Source organism: Caloenas nicobarica, chromosome 2, assembly GCF_036013445.1.
Source record: "Caloenas nicobarica isolate bCalNic1 chromosome 2, bCalNic1.hap1, whole genome shotgun sequence".
Lineage (NCBI taxonomy): Eukaryota > Metazoa > Chordata > Aves > Columbiformes > Columbidae > Caloenas > Caloenas nicobarica.
The window spans coordinates 53,231,098-53,254,090 of NC_088246.1; the positions used below are offsets into that span (position 1 = coordinate 53,231,098).

At 35.6% G+C, this 22,993-nt stretch overlaps 1 protein-coding gene across 6 annotated transcripts in view; it reads left to right on the plus strand.

Moving 5' to 3' along the window:
• The window catches only part of CLASP2 (cytoplasmic linker associated protein 2), a 151,714-nt gene that overhangs the window by 113,931 nt on the left and 14,790 nt on the right, over positions 1–22,993 (plus strand). For 2 of the 6 annotated variants that reach the window (XM_065627462.1, XM_065627463.1), the window contains 7 exons: positions 4,035–4,141; positions 7,437–7,681; positions 8,515–8,578; positions 10,744–10,746; positions 13,763–13,926; positions 15,305–15,383; positions 20,693–20,836. In XM_065627462.1, coding sequence (XP_065483534.1) covers positions 4,035–4,141; positions 7,437–7,681; positions 8,515–8,578; positions 10,744–10,746; positions 13,763–13,926; positions 15,305–15,383; positions 20,693–20,836 — 806 coding nt within the window. Of the gene's footprint in view, positions 1–3,278; positions 3,342–4,034; positions 4,142–7,436; positions 7,682–8,514; positions 8,579–10,743; positions 10,747–13,762; positions 13,927–15,304; positions 15,384–15,543; positions 15,595–20,692; positions 20,837–22,993 lie in introns of all 6 variants that reach the window. The other 4 variants (XM_065627458.1, XM_065627457.1, XM_065627460.1 and 1 more) reach the window with 4 other exon arrangements.

Genomic DNA, 22,993 nt, shown 5'->3' on the forward strand with positions numbered 1-22,993 from the left:
ACATGTGCGTAGCCATGTTTAGTCCCCATTCCTAGAGCTGCTCTAAGTTTTTGTTTCCACTTAGTATTTCAGCTTATTGGCCTGGCACTTAAAGGATTTTGCAAGATTTTGTCAAGCTGTTGCTTGTTTCCGAAATGTCAATAAGGCATGGGAACATTAGCTTATAATTACTTTAACATATTGTTGGTTAAGGATTAGGGAAGCTTGTCATCTCCATGTATCCTTCTCGAGGTTACTAGGAAGTTGGTAGTAAGTTTTAATCAAAAGTCTTTCTACATATTGGAGGTTTTCTTTTGAATGTTCGATAATACAAAACTGACCCTCTAAGATTGTATCTGAAACTGGTCTTTTTTGGTGTTATCTTTGTCTAAGTTAGTCTTCAGTATGTATCCCTCTTCCTTTGTTTGTTCAAGTGTAGCTTGCAGTCAAGGACTTTGTAACAGTAGCTGTTAAAGACAGTCTGAAAATAGTAGATCTCTGGTTTCTATCTCAAACTGAGGCACCCGACTGTACTTGCTAATTCATGTGGCAAACTTATTGTGGTCTGTTAAGGCAGTGTGCTGCCTGTCAGCCATGGTTTCATTGGGAAAGTACAGATTAATTGAATGAACGCTGTTTCAATAATAAATGCTGATTTGCCCAGATGCTATTTAATTGGGAGATTAAATTAAACGTAGACATTATGCAGGATCCATTAGTAAACTCGTATCTTTTACTAAAACACAGCTGGCAGGCCGTGTTGTAATACACGGATTATTTTATTTTAAAAACAAGGGCATTTTGCAGATCTTTTTGTGCTTCTTTTGCTACCTTACAGTTTGACTTCAATAGCATGCATGCAAAATCTGATTTATATTTTATATTTGGTTGAAAGCATGTTATCTTAAGAAAGCTGTATTCAACTAATAGCATAAGATGGGTCATTGAGGTTTCATTTTTATTGGTGGAGTTTAACTTTTCTTTTCAGATATCGAAACAGATACAGTGGGTTGAATTGTCTGATGGCACAGAGGACATGAAATAGCACATATAGGAAACTGGTAGTGTTAAAAAAAAGGCAGCTACACCTGAAATAAATGAGGATTACTAGGATTCCTTCTAGTATGACTTCTTGTTTGAATGATTTTGAATGTCATTCACTGTTTTGTTGGACCAGTTTTGTCTTACAGGATGCTCATAACTTTTATCAAAAATACTAAGTTTAATATTTTTCAAGGATAAAAGTGGAAGCTGAAATAAAGCAAATTCAGCTTTGTCTTTGTAGCTAGAGACAGTTTTACATGTGGTAGAGGGGGGAGCATAATTTTTTTACTTAAAAACACTAAGCCCTATGGTACATAAAATGATTTTTCTTTATACATTGGTATGAAGTGTTTATGTAACCTCACATCTTGGTATAAGTTTATAAACTGTGAGAAAGCAGACACTTCGAGAAGCAAGTTATTTGTAATTTACATGGATGTGCCTATCTTTCTGCTACATAAAGTTAATATTAAATATCAGACTAGTATAAATCCCATATTTTAGCCAGGAAATGATTTTAAGTCCATTTAAAATAATTCCTCTTTTGAGTCATTTTCTAAAAAATGAAACAACAAAAGCAAATACTTGCACAATTTCTGCAATTTAAATGGGTACAAAGACTATTCTTGAAAATACACTTTAGAATGAGGTATGTTAGATTCAATATAGTGCTTCTTCTCACTGTCTGAAAAAACTTTTCCAGCGTGTTTCCGACATATATGGGGACAGGATCATGTTGAATTACATGCCTGAAGTTTGAATTTCTAAATGTACCTTTAATTTTCAGGGCTTGTTGATGGAAAGCAATAGAAGGGTCTATGCCATTATTGCTTGTACTTAAAGCTCTATCAGCCTTAATGCCGGTGTTTTGACATCCGCTGTCTTGTGTCCTTTTCTGTGCTGAGACAGACTTTCTAAAGAGCCAAGTATTCCACAAAGCATTATTTGCAAAATAAAATTCCCTAGCTAAACAACTTCATACATGAAATAAAATACGTGGCTGCACCTTATGTAAAACTGTAAAACACAGTGTTGTCTCTGGGACCTTTAGAGGGCTTAGAATCATTTAGGAGTCGATTCAGATTAAAAGACGTGTGTTTCCCCAAATGTAATTTGGTCCATGTCAGGGTTATTTGATTCAATCAGACTCTTAAATTGTCTAAGTTAATCAGAGTAAAGGATGGTTCATTTGATTCCTGGTTTCTATTTATATTACTTTATATATCAAAAAGTTGTAAAATATTTGCATTTACAATTATTTATTGAATTATAATATTATATGTGGGGTTTATGTCACTGCGGGTAGACATTTGAATTCAGTTAAAATTGTCAAAACCAGTTTCATTTACATGACTGAAAAATTCTAAGCTAAATGTACTGAAGAAAAAAGAAGATGGATTCTTTTAAAACACACTGAATTTGAAACTCCTTGGTTTAAGAAAGAAAATATTAGCAATGGTGAGTCAGCTTCTTTAGAATCTCTAAAAGACCAGTTTTATACAAGTGCCAGAAGGAGGAGGGTACTCAGTTTTATTCAAAAGTCCTGAGGGATCCCACTTCCCATAACTTTAAAGCATTTTAATGAGCTACAGTAACTAACATAAGTGTTTCAATTTCACATTTTATTTATTTAAAGAAAACAATACAAATGTGAGAGATCAATTTCATTAAATTATTTTAAGCTCTTAATTCAAATTGAATAATTTTAACTTTAATCTACACAGTGGTGAGTTTTAACTGAGGTTGACTTATCTGCTCATAGGTGAGATCTCAGGCTTGTGTAGATGGTCAACTGCTAACACACTAAGTTCGTGCAGTAGTCGCTTTTTGCAGATAATGTTTGGTATGTGAACTCTGGCTCTAACTTGAGCATGTAGAATTGAGTTAATTCTACAGTGGAAGACCAGTATCAGTGGAACTTCTTAGATATTTTTGAGGATTCTCTTTGTGTGTGTGTGCATATGTGTGTCTACGCTTTTTTTCTTCTTTGAACCTAAACATACTTGCTTTTTATCTGCTCTTGATCTTTTAAATTAAAAATATGCATGAAATGTCCAGTGTACATAAACCTACATAATTCTATATAATCACGTTCTATATAATCAAAGAATCAAGAAGCTTTTTCCTTCTATGTAATACTCAATTTCTTGTGCTAAAGCTGAATATTCTTGATAAACTTGTGTTCATCTAAGCAACTATTGCAGCACTGTGATTCTATGGTAATAGATAGGGTTTGTATGATCCTGTTATTGCAGCTTCCAGACATCACTCCAGATCCACTGGTGCCCTCTACACTCCTGATGTTTATGGGGCTACAGGTGAAGGATGAGTACACTTTGCTGTCATCTGTGCAGTCATCCTGGATTTTTTTTTTCCCCATCCACTTGGTTACTTTTGTAGTTCAGTTTTAAAAAGCGTTACTTATATTAATTTGAGTTTTGTGGTTTTAATAAGCCAGATAGATGTGTATATGTTGCTAGATTTTGTCTCCACCCCTACCCTCCAATGTTAATCCTTTTCCTCCTTAACAACATTTTATTTTTAGTTGCAGAAGAACTTCTTTTAGTTTTCCGTTTTTCAGTATTTGTAGAGCATTCTTTATGCATGTAGTTTTCTAATCAGTGTTCTCAGTAGCCTTCCTATTGTATTTGCCTTCTTTTTAAATTAAAACAAAAACCCAAAATGAAGAAGACATTTATTTTTTTAAAAAAGGAAAGTTTCTTTCAGTTAAAACCGTTTCGTGGTTTTTTTTTTTCCCTGTGATATTGAAATAGAAAGTTTATATATGACTATGGTTTTGGGGTTTTTTTTACCTAATTTCTTAGTTTTTGCTGTACCACTAAAGACTTCAGAATGAAAATAACGAGTATTTTAGTCAATACGTAATTTATTAGAAATGTTAAGCAAACGCTTTTCTTCTGCTTGGGTTTTTTAAATGAGTATGGTATTAATATCCCACATTGCTGTTCTGACTGAATTCTTTATGTTCGTTTTTGTTGTTGTTAAAACAGGCACCGGCTTTGGAATTAGTCAGTCGAGTAGGTTGTCGTCATCAGTTAGTGCTATGCGAGTTCTCAACACAGGTTCTGACGTGGAAGAGGCCGTAGCAGATGCTTTGGTAAGAATCTCACACTTGTGTAGGACACAGGCTCTAAAAATGTTTGGTACCTATACATTAAAGTATGCAAAAGAACTCGTCATTCATTATTTTATTGGCTTCTAGGTGGAGAACAAGGTGAAACCGAATTGCTAGAGCTGCAAAGTGTTGGAGTTTTTGTTCCATACAGAAGTCTTAACTTTTGAGAAATGTGCATTTTTCAGTGGCAGACAGGAAATAGTCTTGGCCTGTTCTGTTGGAGCGGCCCAAGGAGCCACGTGAGCAGGTAGTGCTGACCCACAGCAGCCAGACAAACTTCTGGAAAGGCTGAGGGCTTGTCAGAGCTGGGAATGATGGCAGCTAAAGCACTTTGCTTATCCTAACCTGGGTTCCATTTGAAGTTGTTCTGACAACATGTTGAGATTGATGCTGAAGAGATGAACTGGCGGCTGGGCAGGAAGCATTTCATAAATTTTTATTTTGGTTTTTTGTGTTTGTGGTTTTTTTTTTTTTTCAAAACGTTACTTTGAATTTAAAACTTGTTATGCCGTTCGTTTTCTTAACTTTTGCTGTTCTTTAAAAAGGGCAGGTTTGGCTTCTCTTCCTCCATGCCCCAGTTAGCCAAACTGAACTCATCATGTATTTTGCTATTCTGACATTTACACCAGCAAGCTGAAATCTTCAATTAATTTAAAATACTTGATGCTATGAGTCAGATACATTTTTATCACGTATCCTATTTGCATATCATTAAATATTTGTAAGTACCTGTTATCTAGTTACCAGGATGCTTTAAGGAATTTGTTATTGCTCTGTTTTAACAAAAAGATTATTTGGAACATTGGTAAAAAACTACTAATTCTACTCCAAAAATTTAGTTATAGCCAAATATGACTGAACAAAGAGAAACAAAATTTCAAAGGAAAAGTTCTGAAGAACTCTGTCATGTTCTTAGTCTGGCACTTCATTGATTTCTTGGTTAATACTGTCTTCTTGGCACATTAGCTTAAAATCTGTGTGCCTTCACTGGCACAGAGATCAGCTTATCTGTGAAATGTTGCCTAAGAGGTCATGGTGAGATACAGTATTTTTTTCCCCTTTCTGATATTGTAAACTTGCAAAAAGTTTTCAGCACTGATTGGGAAAGCTAATTAGTAAACTGGAAGTGAGTCTGGATTTTGGAATAGGGAACAGTAGAAAAACAGTCTGTGGAACACAAAAAGTTCCTCGGTAGAATATGAAAGCCTGTGCTATAGATTTATCCATACTGGTGCTACGTAAAGAGTACCTTTAGGACTTTTAGCAGCTTCATACTTATTCAAATTTAGCTGGGCAAAGTGTGTAATAAGAATATAAATTGAGGAGAAACTCAGGCTCCCAGTGACTGCTCTTGAAGCTTGACTGTGTCCTGCTTTTTGAAGCAGTAAAGTTTGTTCATAGAAACTGGTTTGTATTACCTGGAACCAAAATAGGATGATGCTTCTAGAAACATTAGAGGAAAATTAGTTTGTATATTTTAGCTACAATCTGTCATTACAAAGATCAAGGATAGCAACATTTTATTGATGTATTATTTGCATGCCCAGTTGCCTGCCATGCTCTAAATGTACAGTTGTCCGGTACAAAAGGCTCCATTTAGATGGAAATCTGGTTATGAACACCGTTCTTGTTTTATCATAGACTGAAGCCCCTCCTCCGAACAGTGTTTTGGAAAGGTAGAGTGTAGAGTCCTGACAGATGTAATTTAAAAATAAAAAATATTCTAGGTTGTATTACTGTTTTAATGGTGTGAAAAATACTTGGCCAGTTATAATACTGTTCAAGCCAAAGGAGTATCAGTCTTCTGGCTAAGACCTGGTTTTGAATATAAGATGCATGAAATGCAGCAATATGGTAATCCTTACATATTTTTATACGTTTTACTTTAGCACAATCCTTGGAATTTCAGATTCTGTTTCTTTAAAAAACCCTCTTTTTTATGTACGGTGACCCCTTTTCAAAAATGCTCATGTCTTTGTTATGTTTCCCTTGCTTTGTTCTCTTGCACATGGATGTATGCTTGTTTTGTTAACAAAAAGCTTGCTTGTTACATAATGTATGTACTAGTTTGTATTGTGATATCCTTTAAATTATTCTCCAGTCAAAAATGAGAACCCTGTGCAAATGGCACTGATAATTAAGGGGCAAACAATCACTTATACTGCTGCTTCTTTGAGTATGTAATGAAACCGCATTTTTAACTAATAGCTTCAACTCCAAAATTTGAGTGGCAGAGTTATTTTGCAGAGGTGTGTATTTTTCCTTTTAGGATGAATAACTTTTTTTTTTCCTCTGGCATGTTTTGTTAGCTTGTTTTTTGGTTTTAGGGGATGTGGGATTTTGCATTACATAATTAATTTTTGTGGGACATTGCTATAGTAATTGTTGCAATGACAAAATTCAGATATTAAAATGAAGTTAAATAAAGACAGGGATGGAGAAGTTGGTGGGAAAATAAAGTTTAAAAGAAGGTTTCCTACTTCGATAGCAATTGACTGCATGTGTTAAGTCATCTTGGTCAAATATCTCTGCATAAGACACACAGATTTTGACAGAGAAGTCTTTGTGACCAACCAGTAGATGACACATAATGTTTCCCTGGAAATTGAAGCTTAGCAAACTACTTCTTGGCAATGCATGATATGCTAATCAGATACAGGGAGCTAAGAACAAGATTTACAGTAAGAGTATATGTTTTCCAGTGGCAGGTAGTGTAATAGTCACAATGCTGCTGTGCCTTACCTTCGTGTTCTCAATTTCTGTTTCTTTTCAATAATTTACTGCTAACAGCTCTTAGGAGACATACGGACTAAGGTATAGAAACTATTTTCCTTCTTCAATAGTTTAATATTTTGTTATTAACTTGCTCGATGCAAAATAAGTTAAAATGACAAAATATGTTGGATTAGACCTGATTGTTATATTCTGTAACATATATAAAGTCATTAAGTGAAATAACTAACTTGAAATAGTCTTTATGTCACCCTGTCATGCAATTGTATGGATTTTTACAAGTAAACTTTGCATTGAACTTTTCATCAAACGTATGTCTTCTCTGCATTTGCTTTGCTTTTATATTTGGTATACTGCACGAGTCATACTACTTCAAAATATTTTTATTAACCTGTTTTGACCTGCTGAGCAGTTGGAGCTCTTTGCCACTGTAGGGAGTAAGGGTCGCACCTATTTTTTGAGCTGTTGGTCTTTCTACTGATGATGGGTATGTACGCTATCTCTTTGAAAATCAGTACTAATGCGATGTGTTTCTGTACAATAGAAGAAGCCTGTGCGAAGAAGATACGAGTCCTACGGGATGTACTCAGATGATGATGCCAACAGTGATGCATCAAGTGCCTGTTCAGAAAGGTCCTATAGCTCCAGGAACGGAAGCATACCAACATATATGAGGCAGACAGAAGATGTGGCTGAGGTCCTGAATCGCTGTGCCAGCTCCAACTGGTCAGAGAGAAAAGAAGGACTCCTGGGCCTGCAAAACTTATTGAAGAACCAGAGGACTTTAAGGTAAGAAGACATGTTAACAGAAAAGGAGGCTAATGTTGTAAAGCAGAGGTGTCAAATTCATTTTCACCGGGGGCCACATCAGCTTGGCGGTTGCCTTCAAAGGGCTGAGTGTAATTTTAGGACCGTATAAATGTAACTACATTACATTACATTACATACAATTTTAGGACCCTTTTTTTTATACAGTCCCAAAACTACATTCGACCCTTTGAAGGCAACCGCCAGGCTGATGTGGCCCCCACTGAAAATGAGTTTGACAGCCCTGCTCTAAAGAATATGGAAAGTTGGGGAGATGGAAAGCGGGATGTGTGTCTGTGAGAGTAAGATGGGGGAAGGAAGGAGAAGCTATTGTCAATTTAGCCACTAGTGTATGGGGTCTGTTTAAAAAGCTCAGGTTAGGAAATGAGATTTAAATCAAGAGAATTCTTGCAATACGAGAGATTCCTAAAATGCTTCCATCTAGTATTAGTGGAAGGCCTTTATATTTATTCATTCGTGCCTTTATTCATTTATTTTTAGTTGGGTATTAATTCAGAAGAAACTGTTGACTACTAGCTACTAAGAATACCTTTTTCATTATCTGTTCCGTTAATGTAGTTGAGAATGGTTTAATATATGAATTAGTTTAGGAGACATTTCTAGGTTGAGAGTCTTGTTTTAGACAAAATCTATTACATTTTTATCAATGCCTTAAACAAAACACTTTTTTCTACTTTGTTTAGTAGATTTTATTTGATTCAACATTTACAGTTGATTGCACCAGCTGCTATGCATTAGTGTTCTGGTAGTACTAGCAGGGGAGCTGACTAATGTATTGTTGTCACTTTTGACAGTCGTGTTGAGTTGAAAAGATTGTGTGAAATCTTCACAAGAATGTTTGCTGATCCTCACAGTAAGGTATGTTTAGGTTTTTCTTACTTTCAGTAAATGTTTGAAGACATATTAATAGAAAGCCATTTGCAGTAAAAGGTCAGCAGTATTTGCACATGCAAAAACTTCACAAAATGTATTCTGTAAGCAGTTAATGGTATCAGATTTCAATCGATTTAGTTTGCAGTTTTGAACAAGATAATTTTCTACCTTTTTTGCAGGATAATTGAAATAAAGGTTAGTTTTGTCTAAAATGCATTAAAGTAGTTCAACAGTTTGTGCTCAAAATTTGTAAGTATTTTTAAAAAGTCATGTTGTTTATAAAGACCACTTCAACACAAGCAATGGTTTTCCCTCAATTAGAAACAAAAGGCTCTGGTGTAGTAACTTAAATCATAAAGAAAGTGGTCTGACCAAATCATACATGATGAGTCTGAACAATACCAAATGTTCACTTATTTATTTTCCAGGGTGTTTTGTATTATCATAGCTTATGATGTGTTCCTTGAGTTTTGCAGCTAGGGCTGGCAGTTGAGACAGTTGAATAATTTTTGTGTCATAGTTACTGCTCAATAAGGAAGGTGGAAACTATATTAGGTATAGAAGAAAATGCAATGTTTTTTTCACTTTTACCTAGGTAAAGAGCATTAAAATACTTTTAACTGAGTTACTTTGCTTGATAGTATTTTTTACAATTTTTTTGTGGGAGGTGGGTTACTGGTACAGCTTCATATATGCAGTAATTTCCCATAACAAAAGGACTGCAGGTAAATGAGGAGCTGAATAAAGTTATAATGGTATCATGTGAACAAAATGTAACTTCATATTTTGTTTGAATTATAGGCTTGTTTGGAAGAAACCTTATCTTTTATGTTGAGTATGACGTGTCCCACTTTGTGTCCATACTTCAGAATTGATAAAACGATAACTCAGAAAAATTCAGAGCAAAGTAGTTATTTCAAAATTATTGGCTTTTCCCAGCAGAATTCTGAAAACCTGCTTTTGTTATGCAATATTTTTAAGTCTTATTGCTGCAATGGACAGTTGTATTCAGAGAGATGAGCAGTCTTGACAGGTTAATTTAGTGTTCATCTGTCCTCCTTATTTCTTTTGCTGGAAAAAGTGACTTAGCTACTATGTGACACCATGTATTTTGGAAGAAACTTGCATTGCATGCAGCAACATGATATTAAACTTGTTCATAGACTGCTGAAATCCAGAAGAAAAGGCTACAGTTAAGCAGTTAAAGAGAAACTGAGGAAAACTTTCCATAAAAAGAACAGTTAAGTCAGAGGAGAGGAAAGAAAATTAAATGTTGAAATATTACTGGCTTTTAAATGAAGTAATGACAAAATTGTGAACAGCAGCTTGGTTTAATTTTTGCTTGTTCTTGTGTTAATTAATATTGCAGCTATGCAAATATCAGAACTACCCTGGAGATGTTTTTTGTAGTGGGGGAGCCAGGGAACGGTAATGAAAATGTTCCAGAATTTAGTCGCATGTGTCAGAAGACCATTTTGTCTTTTCCTTAAGCCTTTAGGAATGTTACATTGAATTATTTTGGTTGATTGTGTTATTTTGTTTACTGGGCATTCTGACATAAAATAACGTTGCTTTGATTTTGAAAATTTGGCCTGTGTTACAGCACATGTGGTACACCTGTTCCAGTCACTGAAACCTGGCTTGCTTTTTGGTGTTTCCTTACCTGTTAATAGTTATCAATGTATTGTCAGGAGGATCCTTTAAGTATTAAGAGTTCATAAGCTGTGAATTTTTAATCACACATATGGCTACACAAATGTCATCTTTGCCAAGTGTCTGTAGGAATTATTCTGTCATCATTTTTGTGGAGATTTTTTTTAAAGGTTTATTTTAACATGATAGCTGGATGCAGGGAACTGCTTAGAAAAAGAGGCTAATAGCATCTGGGGGAGAAAATGGGAGAATGATTTGAAGGACATGCCAAGGGCTTACTTTCAAAATACACTGGGTATCCCAGTAAAATTACAACATTTATCACAAGAGTTTTGAAATACCTTTTTTGTTTTATTTTGTTTTATATTCCATACAGGAACCTTGTATTGATGGCCACTAATTTGTGTGTTTTTATCTTTTTTCCTTTTTTGTTGTTTTGTTTTGTTCTGTTTTTGTTTCGTTTTGCATGCTGTCCCCTGTGTTGGAACTCTCTTTAGAGAGTAAGTTGGTTCAATATTTGTTGGAAGCCTAACCTTACTTGCATGAATGTGCAATTAACCCTTTTTCTCTATTTTTCTTCCCCAAAGAGTTCATGCAGTGTCAAGCCTTTTGCAATCATAAAATGCTATATACAGTTATGTAAACTGTGTGGTAAAGTTTCGAGATGTGCTTTATCTACTAATTAACTGACATTGTTTGGTTATGCATTCCTGCTTTATATTGTGGTGGTTGGCACATCTGAAATAATTTACTTTAAAGGTAGATCACATATAGTTATTGTCATATCTGTTTATTTCTTCCACTGTCAAATTATCAAAAACTTCAACTTGAGGTGCTTGATTTCAGAATTTTTATTTACATCATAAAAATGGAAACTGCAAAAATCGCAGTACCTACATACGTTGTTCAACATATAGATGGTTGAGTTCCATTTTCCATTCCAAATTCATACTTTACCCTAAATGTTCTTACAGCCTTCTTAAATTCTTCATGCTTTGGTGTAAGACAAAATAGTATGATTCATATTTTTTAAAAAATACAACAAAATGACTCAACTTATTTGAGTTTTCTCCAGACATTCACTGTGGTAAACCTAAAATCAAACAAAGCTTGAAAACAAAAGTGAGTCCTCAGTTATGTGTATTTTTAACAGCTAAAACATTGTCACGTAATCTTTAGAGTATTTTTGCCATAGTAATTCATAATTCACTTCATAAATATTTCGATTTAAATCACTTTACATGTTTAAAGTGTCGTAAGAAGTCCACATCACTCCATCAAATCAGAGGTTGTAACCAGTTTGTTCAACTTGTGCGTTTTAATGAAAAAAATGTGTGTCAGTGTCTCCCAACTGGAAGAAACCAGTACAAATTTGAAATTCTGTTGAGCTGTGTAGTTTAATTTGAAGGGTTTGAAGTACAATTGTAAGATTCCCAGTGTAATCTTTATAGCATTATGATTTTGTTGTTGTTGTTTATGTAAGTCAGATATATTTTTCCCCAATTTCAGGACTGTGAAATCCAAAGACCATCATATTGCAGTACAGAAAGTACTTTTTGGTTTGGTTTGGTTTTCGCTTAGGTCTTACAACTGTGCCCGCTACTTCTGCATCCACAAAGTGGTGTGTTGTTTAAGTTAAGCCAAATACAGAAGACATTTCCAATCCTGAGCATAAAAATTTCTTTCCACTACTGGGAGGGTGATTTTTAAATCTCAGACTTGAATAAAAAATCTAGACAGATAGCAGCAGAATTAGTTTAAGAAAAAAAAATCTTAGAACATTCAGTGTAGTTTGCCCCAAAAGGGAAGTTAAAATAGCTCAGCCCGATAGGCTTTATGTCGAGTAGGATATCTGTTGTTTTGTTTCTAACACAGCTTTTCAGTATATAAGATGTCTGTGAAAAGATTCTCCCTGGTCTTCATTAGATTCTGAAAATGTGAATTTATTTTTTATTTCTAATGAAAATTTGGAAGCACTTCTTTTAAAGATACCGGTATGGATTTCTTCACTTTGTGGTGCAAATTTGCTTACCCTGGCTTAGAATCATAGCATGCCCTCAGTTGGAAGGGACCCACAATGATCATCGGGTCCAACTCCTGTCCCTGCACAGGACAACCCCACAGTTCACACCATGTGTCTGAGGGTGTTGTCTTGTCTTTTCTTGATTATCAACACGAAAAGAGATGTCATTTCCTCAGCGTTGAAGGCATTCAGCAGCATGAGCCAGCTCCTTCATACTCCATCAGCGCTGTGGTAAAAAGCCCACTTCCATCAACTGGTTCCTGCAGCCATGTGAGGTATAATCCCAGTTTGGGATCATCCACCCTCAGAGCAGAATTTGGCCTTACGACAAGCCAGGTCAGCCGCAGGATGACGTGGGGTTCCAGCCCTTCCTCTGCAGCTTCTATTTCCAACCTTGTACCAGTGTCATAAATCAGGAGGCAATATCTCTCCAACCCTCTTTACATCATAGCAATACTTCTGCTTGTATACCCAGCTGGAGTTGTGAAGGGAGCCTGTTCAGCCCAAACATCCATTTTTCTTGTGGAGAGATACAGGAAGCCTATGGGCCACAGTGGTATAGAGTGTGTGCATCCTGATCTCACCCCAAGTCTTGAAAATACAGAAAAGTAGTGAGGTACCAAAAAGGCTGTTTAAACAAAATTACTTATTCCTCATGCCCTGCTTTACCCCTTCCCTCCAAAAAGTCCTTTTCCCTGGTCTGAGTACTGAGGTTACTATACATACAATAATATCAATAATATGTGTCTTTTTTTTTTTACTGAATGTAGTCTTTTCATCATTATTTGTATTTATCGTATTCAACATTATTTGTTGAAAATAACAGAGTGGATAACATGTTTTTGAGAAGATGACAGTACTTCTGTGTTTTAGACACCTGCAAATCTGAAATGTACGGTGGCTTTTTTCCCTACTCTGCTGAATAATTTTGTGTTTGGATTCCTGCAACAGCAGGAGAATCTTGCTCTGTTCCACAAATATTTTATGTAAAGGAATTGGCCAGCTTTCATGATTTTCCCGTATTTAGTAATATAGATATTTACAATGAATATTTTGCCCAAGAATTGTAGGTTTTTTGGTTTAGAGAGAAAGTGTTTTTGTAGTCTTCGAGCAACATGTAAAATCAACTTAATGGTAAACCTGGAGAGGGTAAAAAAGAAGTTTTACTGAAAACAATTGAAGTTGCGCCAGCCATCACAGTAAGCATTTCTTTTCTTGACAAAACTGCATGGAATACCTAATTGTGAAACTTCTACAGAAGTCGGCTAACATTTCCAATGTACTCTTGTATCAAAATCCAATGAAAAAGCAAGACAGATTTCTTTTTTCTTTTTCTTTTTCTTTTTTTCCCTCCTGCTTGGCTGCAAAACACTGCCTTTCTCTGCCTCTGATTCCCTTACTGCTTTCTTCTTCGTTTGTAAGTTCAGCATATGTCAGTGTCAGTTCCTCTTTTGCCCCATCCTACCCTCTTTCCATCTTCTTCTGCCTTCTAGGTGTTCAGTATGTTTCTGGAGACACTGGTGGACTTCATCCAGGTCCATAAAGAAGATCTGCAGGACTGGCTGTTCGTACTCCTGACACAGCTGTTGAAAAAAATGGGTGCCGATTTACTTGGGTCTGTACAAGCAAAAGTTCAGAAGGCACTTGATGTCACAAGGTAATGAGTTCTTTAAAAAAAAAAAAATTCTAAACCCTCATGCTACTTTCAAGTTCTTTTTGTTGTGTTGTTGGTTTTGTTGTTGTTTTTTAGTATGGTTATGAAATTCTTGGGGAAAAATGCAGAGCTAATAACAGATTGTGAAACTTAAAAAAACCTCCCAGCTTAAGCGTTTTGGTTTCCTGAATGACTCTTAGTTGAAAGGGTTTGAGTCCTTAATGCTGAGCAATCAATACGATACTACTTATCTGATTCCAAAATGTGCATCTGAGCCTTGTATGTCTGTTGTCTTGCCTTGTGTTCAGCAGTTCAGTGCTTGTGTTTGAACTTCTTTATTTTGATATGAAAATATTGTGGCAATATTCATCTCTCAGTATCAGCAGGCTTTTAAGGAGTTATGGCAATAATGGATTTGCTTTCTGCCTTCCCTCCACTCTTCCCAAACTTCACTAATAGCCTGATTCCAAAATGATCGTATGTGATTTGGGGGGGCCATCAGAGCTGCCAGTTTTATTTCCAAATGCAAGCTACCTTCTTAAATAGATTTGGAGAGGCTCTGGGACCCACTTCTTGTCCTCCATTCTCTGAAGTATGGGACAGTCTAAGCCAGAGGTGTTAAACTCATTTTCACCGGGGGGCACATCAGCCACGCGATTGCCTTCAGAGGGCCGAAGGTAATTTTAGGGCTGTATAAATGCAACTACTCCTATATTTATACAGTCCTAAAATTACGTTTGGCCCTTTGAAGGCAACTGTGAAGCTGGTGCGGCTCCCGGTGAAAATGAGCTTGACGCCCCTGGTCTAAGCGGTCTGGGCCTCTGCTGAACTTGTTTGTGGGGCAGGTCTGCTGTTGAAATCTGGGGAAGGGGGTGGTGTGTGTTGCGGGGAGAGAGGGGATATGATCTGCTACAGCTCTTTTTTTTGCTGCTGCAGCAGAGCCCGTGAGGGTTGCACCCAAAGTGTGGTCTGTGGGAGAGTGGAGGCAGCAGGAAGGGAACAGGATGGGTCAGAGGAGCGTACAGGAGAGCTGCGCTGTGTAACTTTAGCAGTACTGCTGCATGTTAATTCAAGAATTGCATAGATTTAGAATTAGAATACTACCATATTATTATTATGCTGTTCCTTATGACTTACTTTATCCATTCTAGCTATAATGGCTTCAAAGCAGGGATTTCTTACGTTTTGTCCTTTTCATGCTAGGTGAAAGTTTCTGAAAGTCAGATACAATATCATCGAAACTGGTAGAATTTTTTTTTCCTTTTAGAAGTACCAAAGCTTTTCGTTACCAAAAAGAGTGAAGACTTATTTAATGCCTCTCAACAGGTATTAAAAGAAAATTTCATATACCTTAACACAATTTGATTTGTTTGTTTTACAGGGAATCTTTTCCAAATGACCTCCAGTTCAGTATTTTAATGAGATTTACTGTTGACCAGACCCAAACACCTAGCCTGAAGGTAAGAATTTTCAGACTTGTATTGCAAACAAAAATCTTCATTGATAGACATTTGCTTGTCTTAATGTTTGAATTTGTATTGTTATTTTTGTTTTGTTTAAAAAGAAAAAAAAGAAAAAACAGGTTTTCAATTAGTGGATTTTGTTTTTGTAAACTTTCAGACAGTCAAGCCAGCACTACAGGACCAGCTTCGCTCTTTTTGGAGCTCAAAGGTTTTTTTCTGAATTATTGTCTTTATTCTTAACCCTATGTCAACCTCTTACAGTGTTTCCAATAATTTTTATTTGAATGCATTTGTATGCTGCTACTAACCTTTGCGAGAAACTTGAAGCATGCAGATGTTCAATTTTAAACACTACACTAGTATGAAAATGTTTGCTGCAAGAGAGATCTAATAAAACCACAGTGCAGTAAAAATGAGCAACAAAAATGTGGCCGCCTAACAATCAAGCTGGTTATGCAAACTTACTCTATCAAGTCTTTTCTAATTTTATGTTTGTGATTTCCCAATCATGTTTTCCTAGTTTATATATATATTTTTTGCCTGTGTTCAGCCTGATAGGTCTTGAATTAATTTAAATATTTTTATATTAATATGGAGATAAGTTACTATAATACATTAAAAATCAGCTCCCTTTGTGGCACGCTTACTTTCTGAAACCAGCGTGTAGTTTTATAGTTACACACATTTTTACATAAGAATCTATAGTCCACAGACTTGCAACTATAACTGAAAAGTAAAAAAGTATTCTGTCATACAGTTACAGTTCCAAAGAGAGTTGATTTTAGGATAAATACATCAGATCTTAAGATTTACAAGTGATGTAAATGGGGAAATAACAAGCATATGATAACTGGCATTTTCTGCTCTATCCTGCACGAAATATTTTTGCGTAATTTGATACCGCACAAGAATATGACTTTTCCCAAGTTATGTTGAACCTAAAGTCACATCAATATGCCTTTTTTGTCTACAATACAGTAAAACTTTCATTTTTAAGCTTTTGAGGACAGTTGATACGTTGACCACTGTTGCTTCGTAGAGCTGTGTTAAAAAGGGACTGCTGTCATTTATTGAAGACAGCAAATGAGGTAGTAAAAATTAGTTTGTTGTTTAAATAAATCCTTGGAACAAATCGGGCTCAGTTTTGTTTTACTTGGTTTTCTTCCCCACGAAGGTGAATTTGATGGTTTAGATGTTCTTTTCTTCTGTACTGTAGTATAGCTGATAAACACAAATCGGTCATGTTTCAAAGTTGAGAGTGTAGATCTCGAACGAGACGTGGACTCCTACCAGCTGAGTTGGGGCTGAGTTCAAGAATATTCACTATGCAATGTAGAAGGAATTAAGAAATACGAAACACTTAATGGGAAGATATTCTGAAAATATTTTTGAGTATTTGAGAGAGACTTCTGAAATGATGTTGATAAAAACTATCTCTGTAGAAGAATACGTGTTCATTTGAAATAAAATCAAGAGTATTTAAATGAATCTTTGGGACGGTGAATTATAACCATTTAAGAAAAGGTAAGCTTTTTTTCAGAAGAAAGTGATATCTACCCCCTACTTCTGTCTTTGTGAGGTAAATACAACTTCAGGATCCAGACAGTACAGTTATTTAACATAAATTGCAGAAGTATCATTTTTAATATCCACATTCTTGAACATTTTCTCTAAATCCCATCCTCAGTGCACCCAGATGTTTGACAGATTAGTTGATAATCCTGGGGTACTACTCTTTTTGTTTAAATCTTCAGCTTTTGGTCTTACTCTGATAAATAATTATTTTGTTGCAGAGTGTGCCTTTGGGCTAGGTATACTGAGAAACAGCATTCACTGTGACAGGAAAAATCAGAGAAAGGGCTTTCAGCATCCTTAAATATGGTCAGATATAAGAAGGGATGATAGATCAGAAATTTGCTCCATCGAAGGATTCCCATCTACAAATGACTTTCCATCTGATTTTCATGTGGTAGTAGTAAATAATCATGATTCTTTAGAGTAAACTGTCATTGTTCTTACACTTACAAACACGGCTAAGTCTTGCTCTATAAAAGTCAAGTTTTTGGGGTGGCCACAGAGGTGGATTTGGGTAGCTGGCCAGTCAGAGGACCAAACAGAGAGAAAATAAAACGCTACTCACTTAATCCATGGAGGATGCAGTACAGTGTATTGTGCTGTATCTGTCTTACTTTCTTTTGCTATCATTTTGCACGTGGGTGTAGTGAACTGCTGCAACACAGTTTAGAGGTGTCAGATGCATGTATCTGTTCCAGTCAAATGTATGGATGGGCATAGGACTCAAATTGTCTAGATGGGATGTAATTTATTAATCTTATTTTCACAGGTGCAGAAAATGCACTTTCCAAAGCATGGGTGTTGTCCTGAAATACACTTCATCACTTTCATTTTTCTCAAGTTGAATATCAAATGGCTCACACTTAGTGAGAAATTGATTTAAGCGTTGTGATCAAAGTTCATTACAAGTTTCCGAACCCTTCTTCCTGTTGAAAATACAGATTTGTTGACAAAGGTTTTTGCCACAGTTGATCACATATTTTTGTCCCCGAAGTCAATGTTAAAATTTCTGGATTAAAAAGAAAAAACAACCAGCTAGTGACACAGATTCACGGGGATGAGTGAGCCCTTCAAAATTCATCTTTAGAGTATATTTTAGTTATTTGGTTAAATAATGGCAGAGGCAGTCATTCTTAAATATCTAGTAACTTAGGGACAGACACCTGGGATGTGGCAATCCGAATGTCACTTTTTGTGATCGCTTATATTCAGCCTGAGTAAGGCAGGGTAGTCTTGCATCCCAGGAAAGCAGTGTAAGAGATGGACTTTTTTTTTTTCTGGTTTAAGTAAAGCAGCTTTTCTACATTCCTCTCTCTTTTTTTTCCTTTTTCCTGTTACATGAAAAGTTTCTTTTGTCTTCCTCTGATGCAGTAAATGAAACTCTGTAAATCTCAGATTTTTCACAGGACAGGAAATCATTTGCCTTCTAGCACAGACTGTGTAGCATCCTTACAGTATTTCCTGAATCTCTGGCGATAGTTGCACATGTTTTTGTGCTGTAATTTGTTTTTTTTTTTTCATTCTCTGGGAAAGATGTTTATGAAGTGTTTTAGTTCCATTTACGTCTGGTCTTTTTTTTTATGAGTAATAGTACTAGTTGTGGCTTGGTCTATATTTCAGCTCACTTACTAGAGCAGTGCTATTCTTAAACAAAATGTCTCTTTGTGTTATATGCTGTGCAGGGAAAAATGTCTCTGTTTATATTCCAGTGAAAGTTACAATAAATTCAACCTGGAAGAGTACAAAGGAAGTCAAGACAACTTCATAGCTAGTGGTTTCAGATTAATGGCAGATATTCATTCTAAGAATTCCTGGAGCTGCTTTCATTGCAGTCAAAAATCGTTTATCTCTTGGAGAGATTAAATGGATAATTGAGTAGGACTATGTTAGACCTTTTATTTCTGAATCTCAACTCTGTACATGCTTACTAGAAATAGTGACAAAAATACACCATAAGTAGATTTGCTGCAATTCTGGAGTTAACTTCAGAGTGGGTTTTTTTAACCCATAATAATACTGTCTTATCATATTTGAGCATGGAAAGGTACCCCTTCCAGAATTTCTCTCAAAAGCAATTACTGAAAAACACTCTCTTTCAAAACAGCTGTGAAACGTAGCCTGGGGTGTCTGTCTCTGTGAAAAGCTTTATTAGTGTGAGCTCTCTCCATTCGTCTTCTGTTCGGTGCTCTCCTGAGAGCGCCCATCTTTCCAGAAGCCTGTGTGATTTATTCTGTGGGAGTAGTTCAAACACTAAATAGTACTGCTCTCTCAGATACGGAACTCCAGAACTTTTCCACTGGGAGAAATGCCTCTGGGTGTTCTAAGTCTTACAGTTCTTAACAGTATTTTTTTTTAAGGTGTGATAATATATATATTTAAATCGTGAACAGTGAAACATAGTGTTGTTGCAATGGTTTCACTTGGTAATCTAGAAATTTTAATCGTTACTTCATATTTGGAAAACCATGTAGCCTAAAGTTTTTTGCTGCAGCAGTGTTTGTGGGGTTTTTCCTTTGGAAAAAAAAATCTAGCAAATAATGTGGTCTTTACTGCGTTTGTTGATATTGATCTGCATAAGATGAAAGGCTTCAGCTGTTGCTTATTGGATTACTTTGAACAAGTGGAGCTTTAACAACTGCTGTGAAAATGAATTATTCCTCATTAATCTACATGTATCAGCTGTCACTAATGTGTGTGTCCCTTATTGTATCTTGAGTTTTTAATAGCTTGCAAGTTTTGGTGACCAAGGAAAATGTCTAAATAGCTTTGTTCAGAACAGTTGTACTGCAAGACATGAACAATTAAAAATACACTCAGAAATATTTTTCTTTTTGCTTATGATGGACATAGGTGTCTCCCTCCCCGGTAGGTGTTTCTGGTTCACTATAATTATTAGTGGAAATAAAAGCAGTTAAGTCAAAAAGGTGGCGTATGTAAATGTTCAGCACTTTCATTGATGGGGTTTGTGACAAATCCCTGGGGCAGCAGGAGCTGAGGAGATAAATAGGAGATGCAGGCATAGTAGCCCTTTGCCCAAAGCTGTGCAGTGGTGCAATTTTGGAGACACGAGAGAGGTGCTACGGTCTGAGATGTATAAAACAGAGATTTTTACATAAGGAGTAGATGGAGTTTGTGGAGTAGGAGAACAATGCTCAGATAAATGAAGGAGTAAAGCAGCTTTTCTATCCTCCTGGTAAATCTATACCTTTGCCTTCTAAATATCTGCAGAGGAAAAGTGTGCATGTGACCCCTCCTAAGTCTTCAGTAGAAATTCTATCCCATACCTTTTTAGTATTTAACAGGAAGATTCATGCGGCTTATCCCCAGAGACAGTGACTGTTCAACTCTGATGATTTATAAAACAATGCTGCGTGTTAACTACATAGTGGGAAGTCCCGATTATTCTTCAGTATTCTAAGTACTTTGGTTTTCTTCTTGTTAAATATCAGCTTCTGCATATGCAATGATTTGTGTATCTTTTGGTTGCTACCAGTAAAATCTAAGATTTCTATTAATATTTGAATTTCTGTGGAATAACTCCCTTCTTGAAATACTATATCAATTTGTAAATTGATTTATTGTATAGATTTTTATATCAATGATGAACAGATGTTTAGTTTAATTGGAAAAAAAATCGTCTTGATTTTAGAGAATGAACGCTTCTCCGCGAACACACTTGTTCTTGCAGCACACCATTTTTATTGTCCACCTGACTCTATTTCTCTTTGCAGGTCAAAGTTGCGATCCTTAAATACATAGAGACTCTTGCACAACAAATGGATCCAGGAGATTTTGTAAATTCAAGTGAAACTAGGTTAGCAGTGTCTCGAATCATCACCTGGACCACAGAACCTAAAAGCTCAGATGTGAGGAAGGTATGTTTGTTAAAGTGCGCTTAGCATTGCAGTACATTCCAAGTATCTTGTCAAATTAGAGAAGCTAATGTTTCTTGCCTAAAACAACAACAAAGAAAGTTTTTCTTTAAAAACAAACTATTCTTTCATGGAGAAAAGATCCTTTTGTATCTTTCTCAACAAACATGCCTGATTTTTCTGTATGAAGTATCAGAATTGGCACATCAAAACTTTAACGAAAATTGTATGTTTAAGAATATTTAAGTAAATAATTAAAATTAACACATCTTGAAACTCTCTATTAAAGTTGTATTTTTATCTATGTTGATACATTGAGATCATCTTCTAATACAAAGAATAACTTTGTTTCAAGCACTATTTGGTGTTAAAATCTCTTCAGTGGGCATTTTCTATGCAGTTTTAATACCACTTCAGGGACCACTCTCTGTGATACCAATAGTACATTCATCATAGGAGTGGTGAGTTTGACAGTAAACTCGGTTCAATCTCTGTTGGATTTTCTCAAATCCTTTCTGTTTAACAGAAGACTGGTGAATAGCTGTTGACTCTTTGACAAAAGAAAGTTTGTACTTCACTAATGTAGTATCAAAGCTTTGTTCTTGCAGAGCTCCCTTTTCCACATAACTGTTGTGAAGTGAAAATTAGTATTTGTGAGCGATGTAAATATACCAGGGATACAGAATAACCATGACAAATGTACTAATGCAGTCTTTGGAAAGGGTTTCTAAATAGTCCTCCCAGTCACAGAAAGCAAAACTCTTTGAATTTTGTCTGCATTTTGATGGAATAGAGTTTTGTTGTCACCAGCCAATTCTGTCTTAGCTGCCATTAGCAGCATGCTGACACTTTTTGAATGCGAAATAAGGATCTTCTACTTTATGGCTCATAAGTACAAGCATCTCTTTGACACAGAGAATTTGCTGTTCTATGTCTTTGTCTGTGTTTATTTCTGCAACTTGAAGAGTTGCAACAATTCATTTGTTTAGATTTTCTTTGCTATTTTCAATTAAGTTTGAGTTTGGGCAACTTCCTCATTTCTGGAAACAGTACCAAAGCTCCTTTCTTTAGGAGGGATGTTTTGTGGAAAAGAATTGAGAGAAAATTGTGGGAGCTGTCTCACAAAATGTGTAATGTGCAGAGAACAAAAACAAAAATAATGTCCACAACTTCTTCATATCTGGGATATTGGTAGTATGTAATAAAAAACATAGGAGAGTTTATATTGGAGATAATGTTTGTCTTTTGCTTCTTATATGACCTCATGAATATGAGAAAACAGCAATAGGTTATATCCTATGGACTTCTCTTGCCTAGCACCATGTTCTAGTGACATATAAGACTATAAAACAGGAGGAGAATTGAAGCAGCACTATCTTCTAAATCAGGAAAGTTTTAGTACCAAGACACGTGGCAAGCTGTCTTATCTGGTGGTTCATATCTCTAATAAGCATTTTTATGTCAATAAGTAACTGAATTGTGGAAAGAATTGCCAGTGAGTTTAATAATCTGGAACACCTTAATTATATGACGTTTTGTCATTTTATTTTTTCTTTCCATAACACAGCAGTTAAAGGCAACTAACTGCCAAAAGCCTTTAATAACTCTTGAAAAGAAAATGTTGCAAATAAGTAGTCAAAAGAGTTATTCTAATGATACAAAAATGTTTTGCTCCTTTAGCAGGCTTCACACTCTGCTATCACAGGCTTTTTCATTTTATTTACTTTAATAAGGTTATAGAATTTGGTATGATTTATCTAAATTGAAAGTTTTTGCCAAGTGTATTTCTGTGTATTTGATGGGTTTAGGTTTTTGTGGTTTGGGGTTTTTTGGGTTTGCGGGATGGGGGGTGGTGTTTTGTTTCTGGTTTTGTGGGGGTTTTTTGGGGTTTTTTTGGTAGTAAAAACATTTCCAGTGTGAAGTATTATGAAAAATCCTTTTTTGTTAGTCTGAGGTTGGGCACTGAGTACAGTTCAGTGACATAAGACTTCTTTCTGGAAGGCAAAATTCTATACTTCAGAACTTAGATTTAGTCCAAGATTAGTATTCTTCTAGAAAGAACTACAATCTTGTTAAGAGTTCTGAGAACAAAACAAAACATTTCTAATCCTAGTTGCAGACTTGTAAAGATGTTATCTGAAAGACTGGACTTAAATCTCA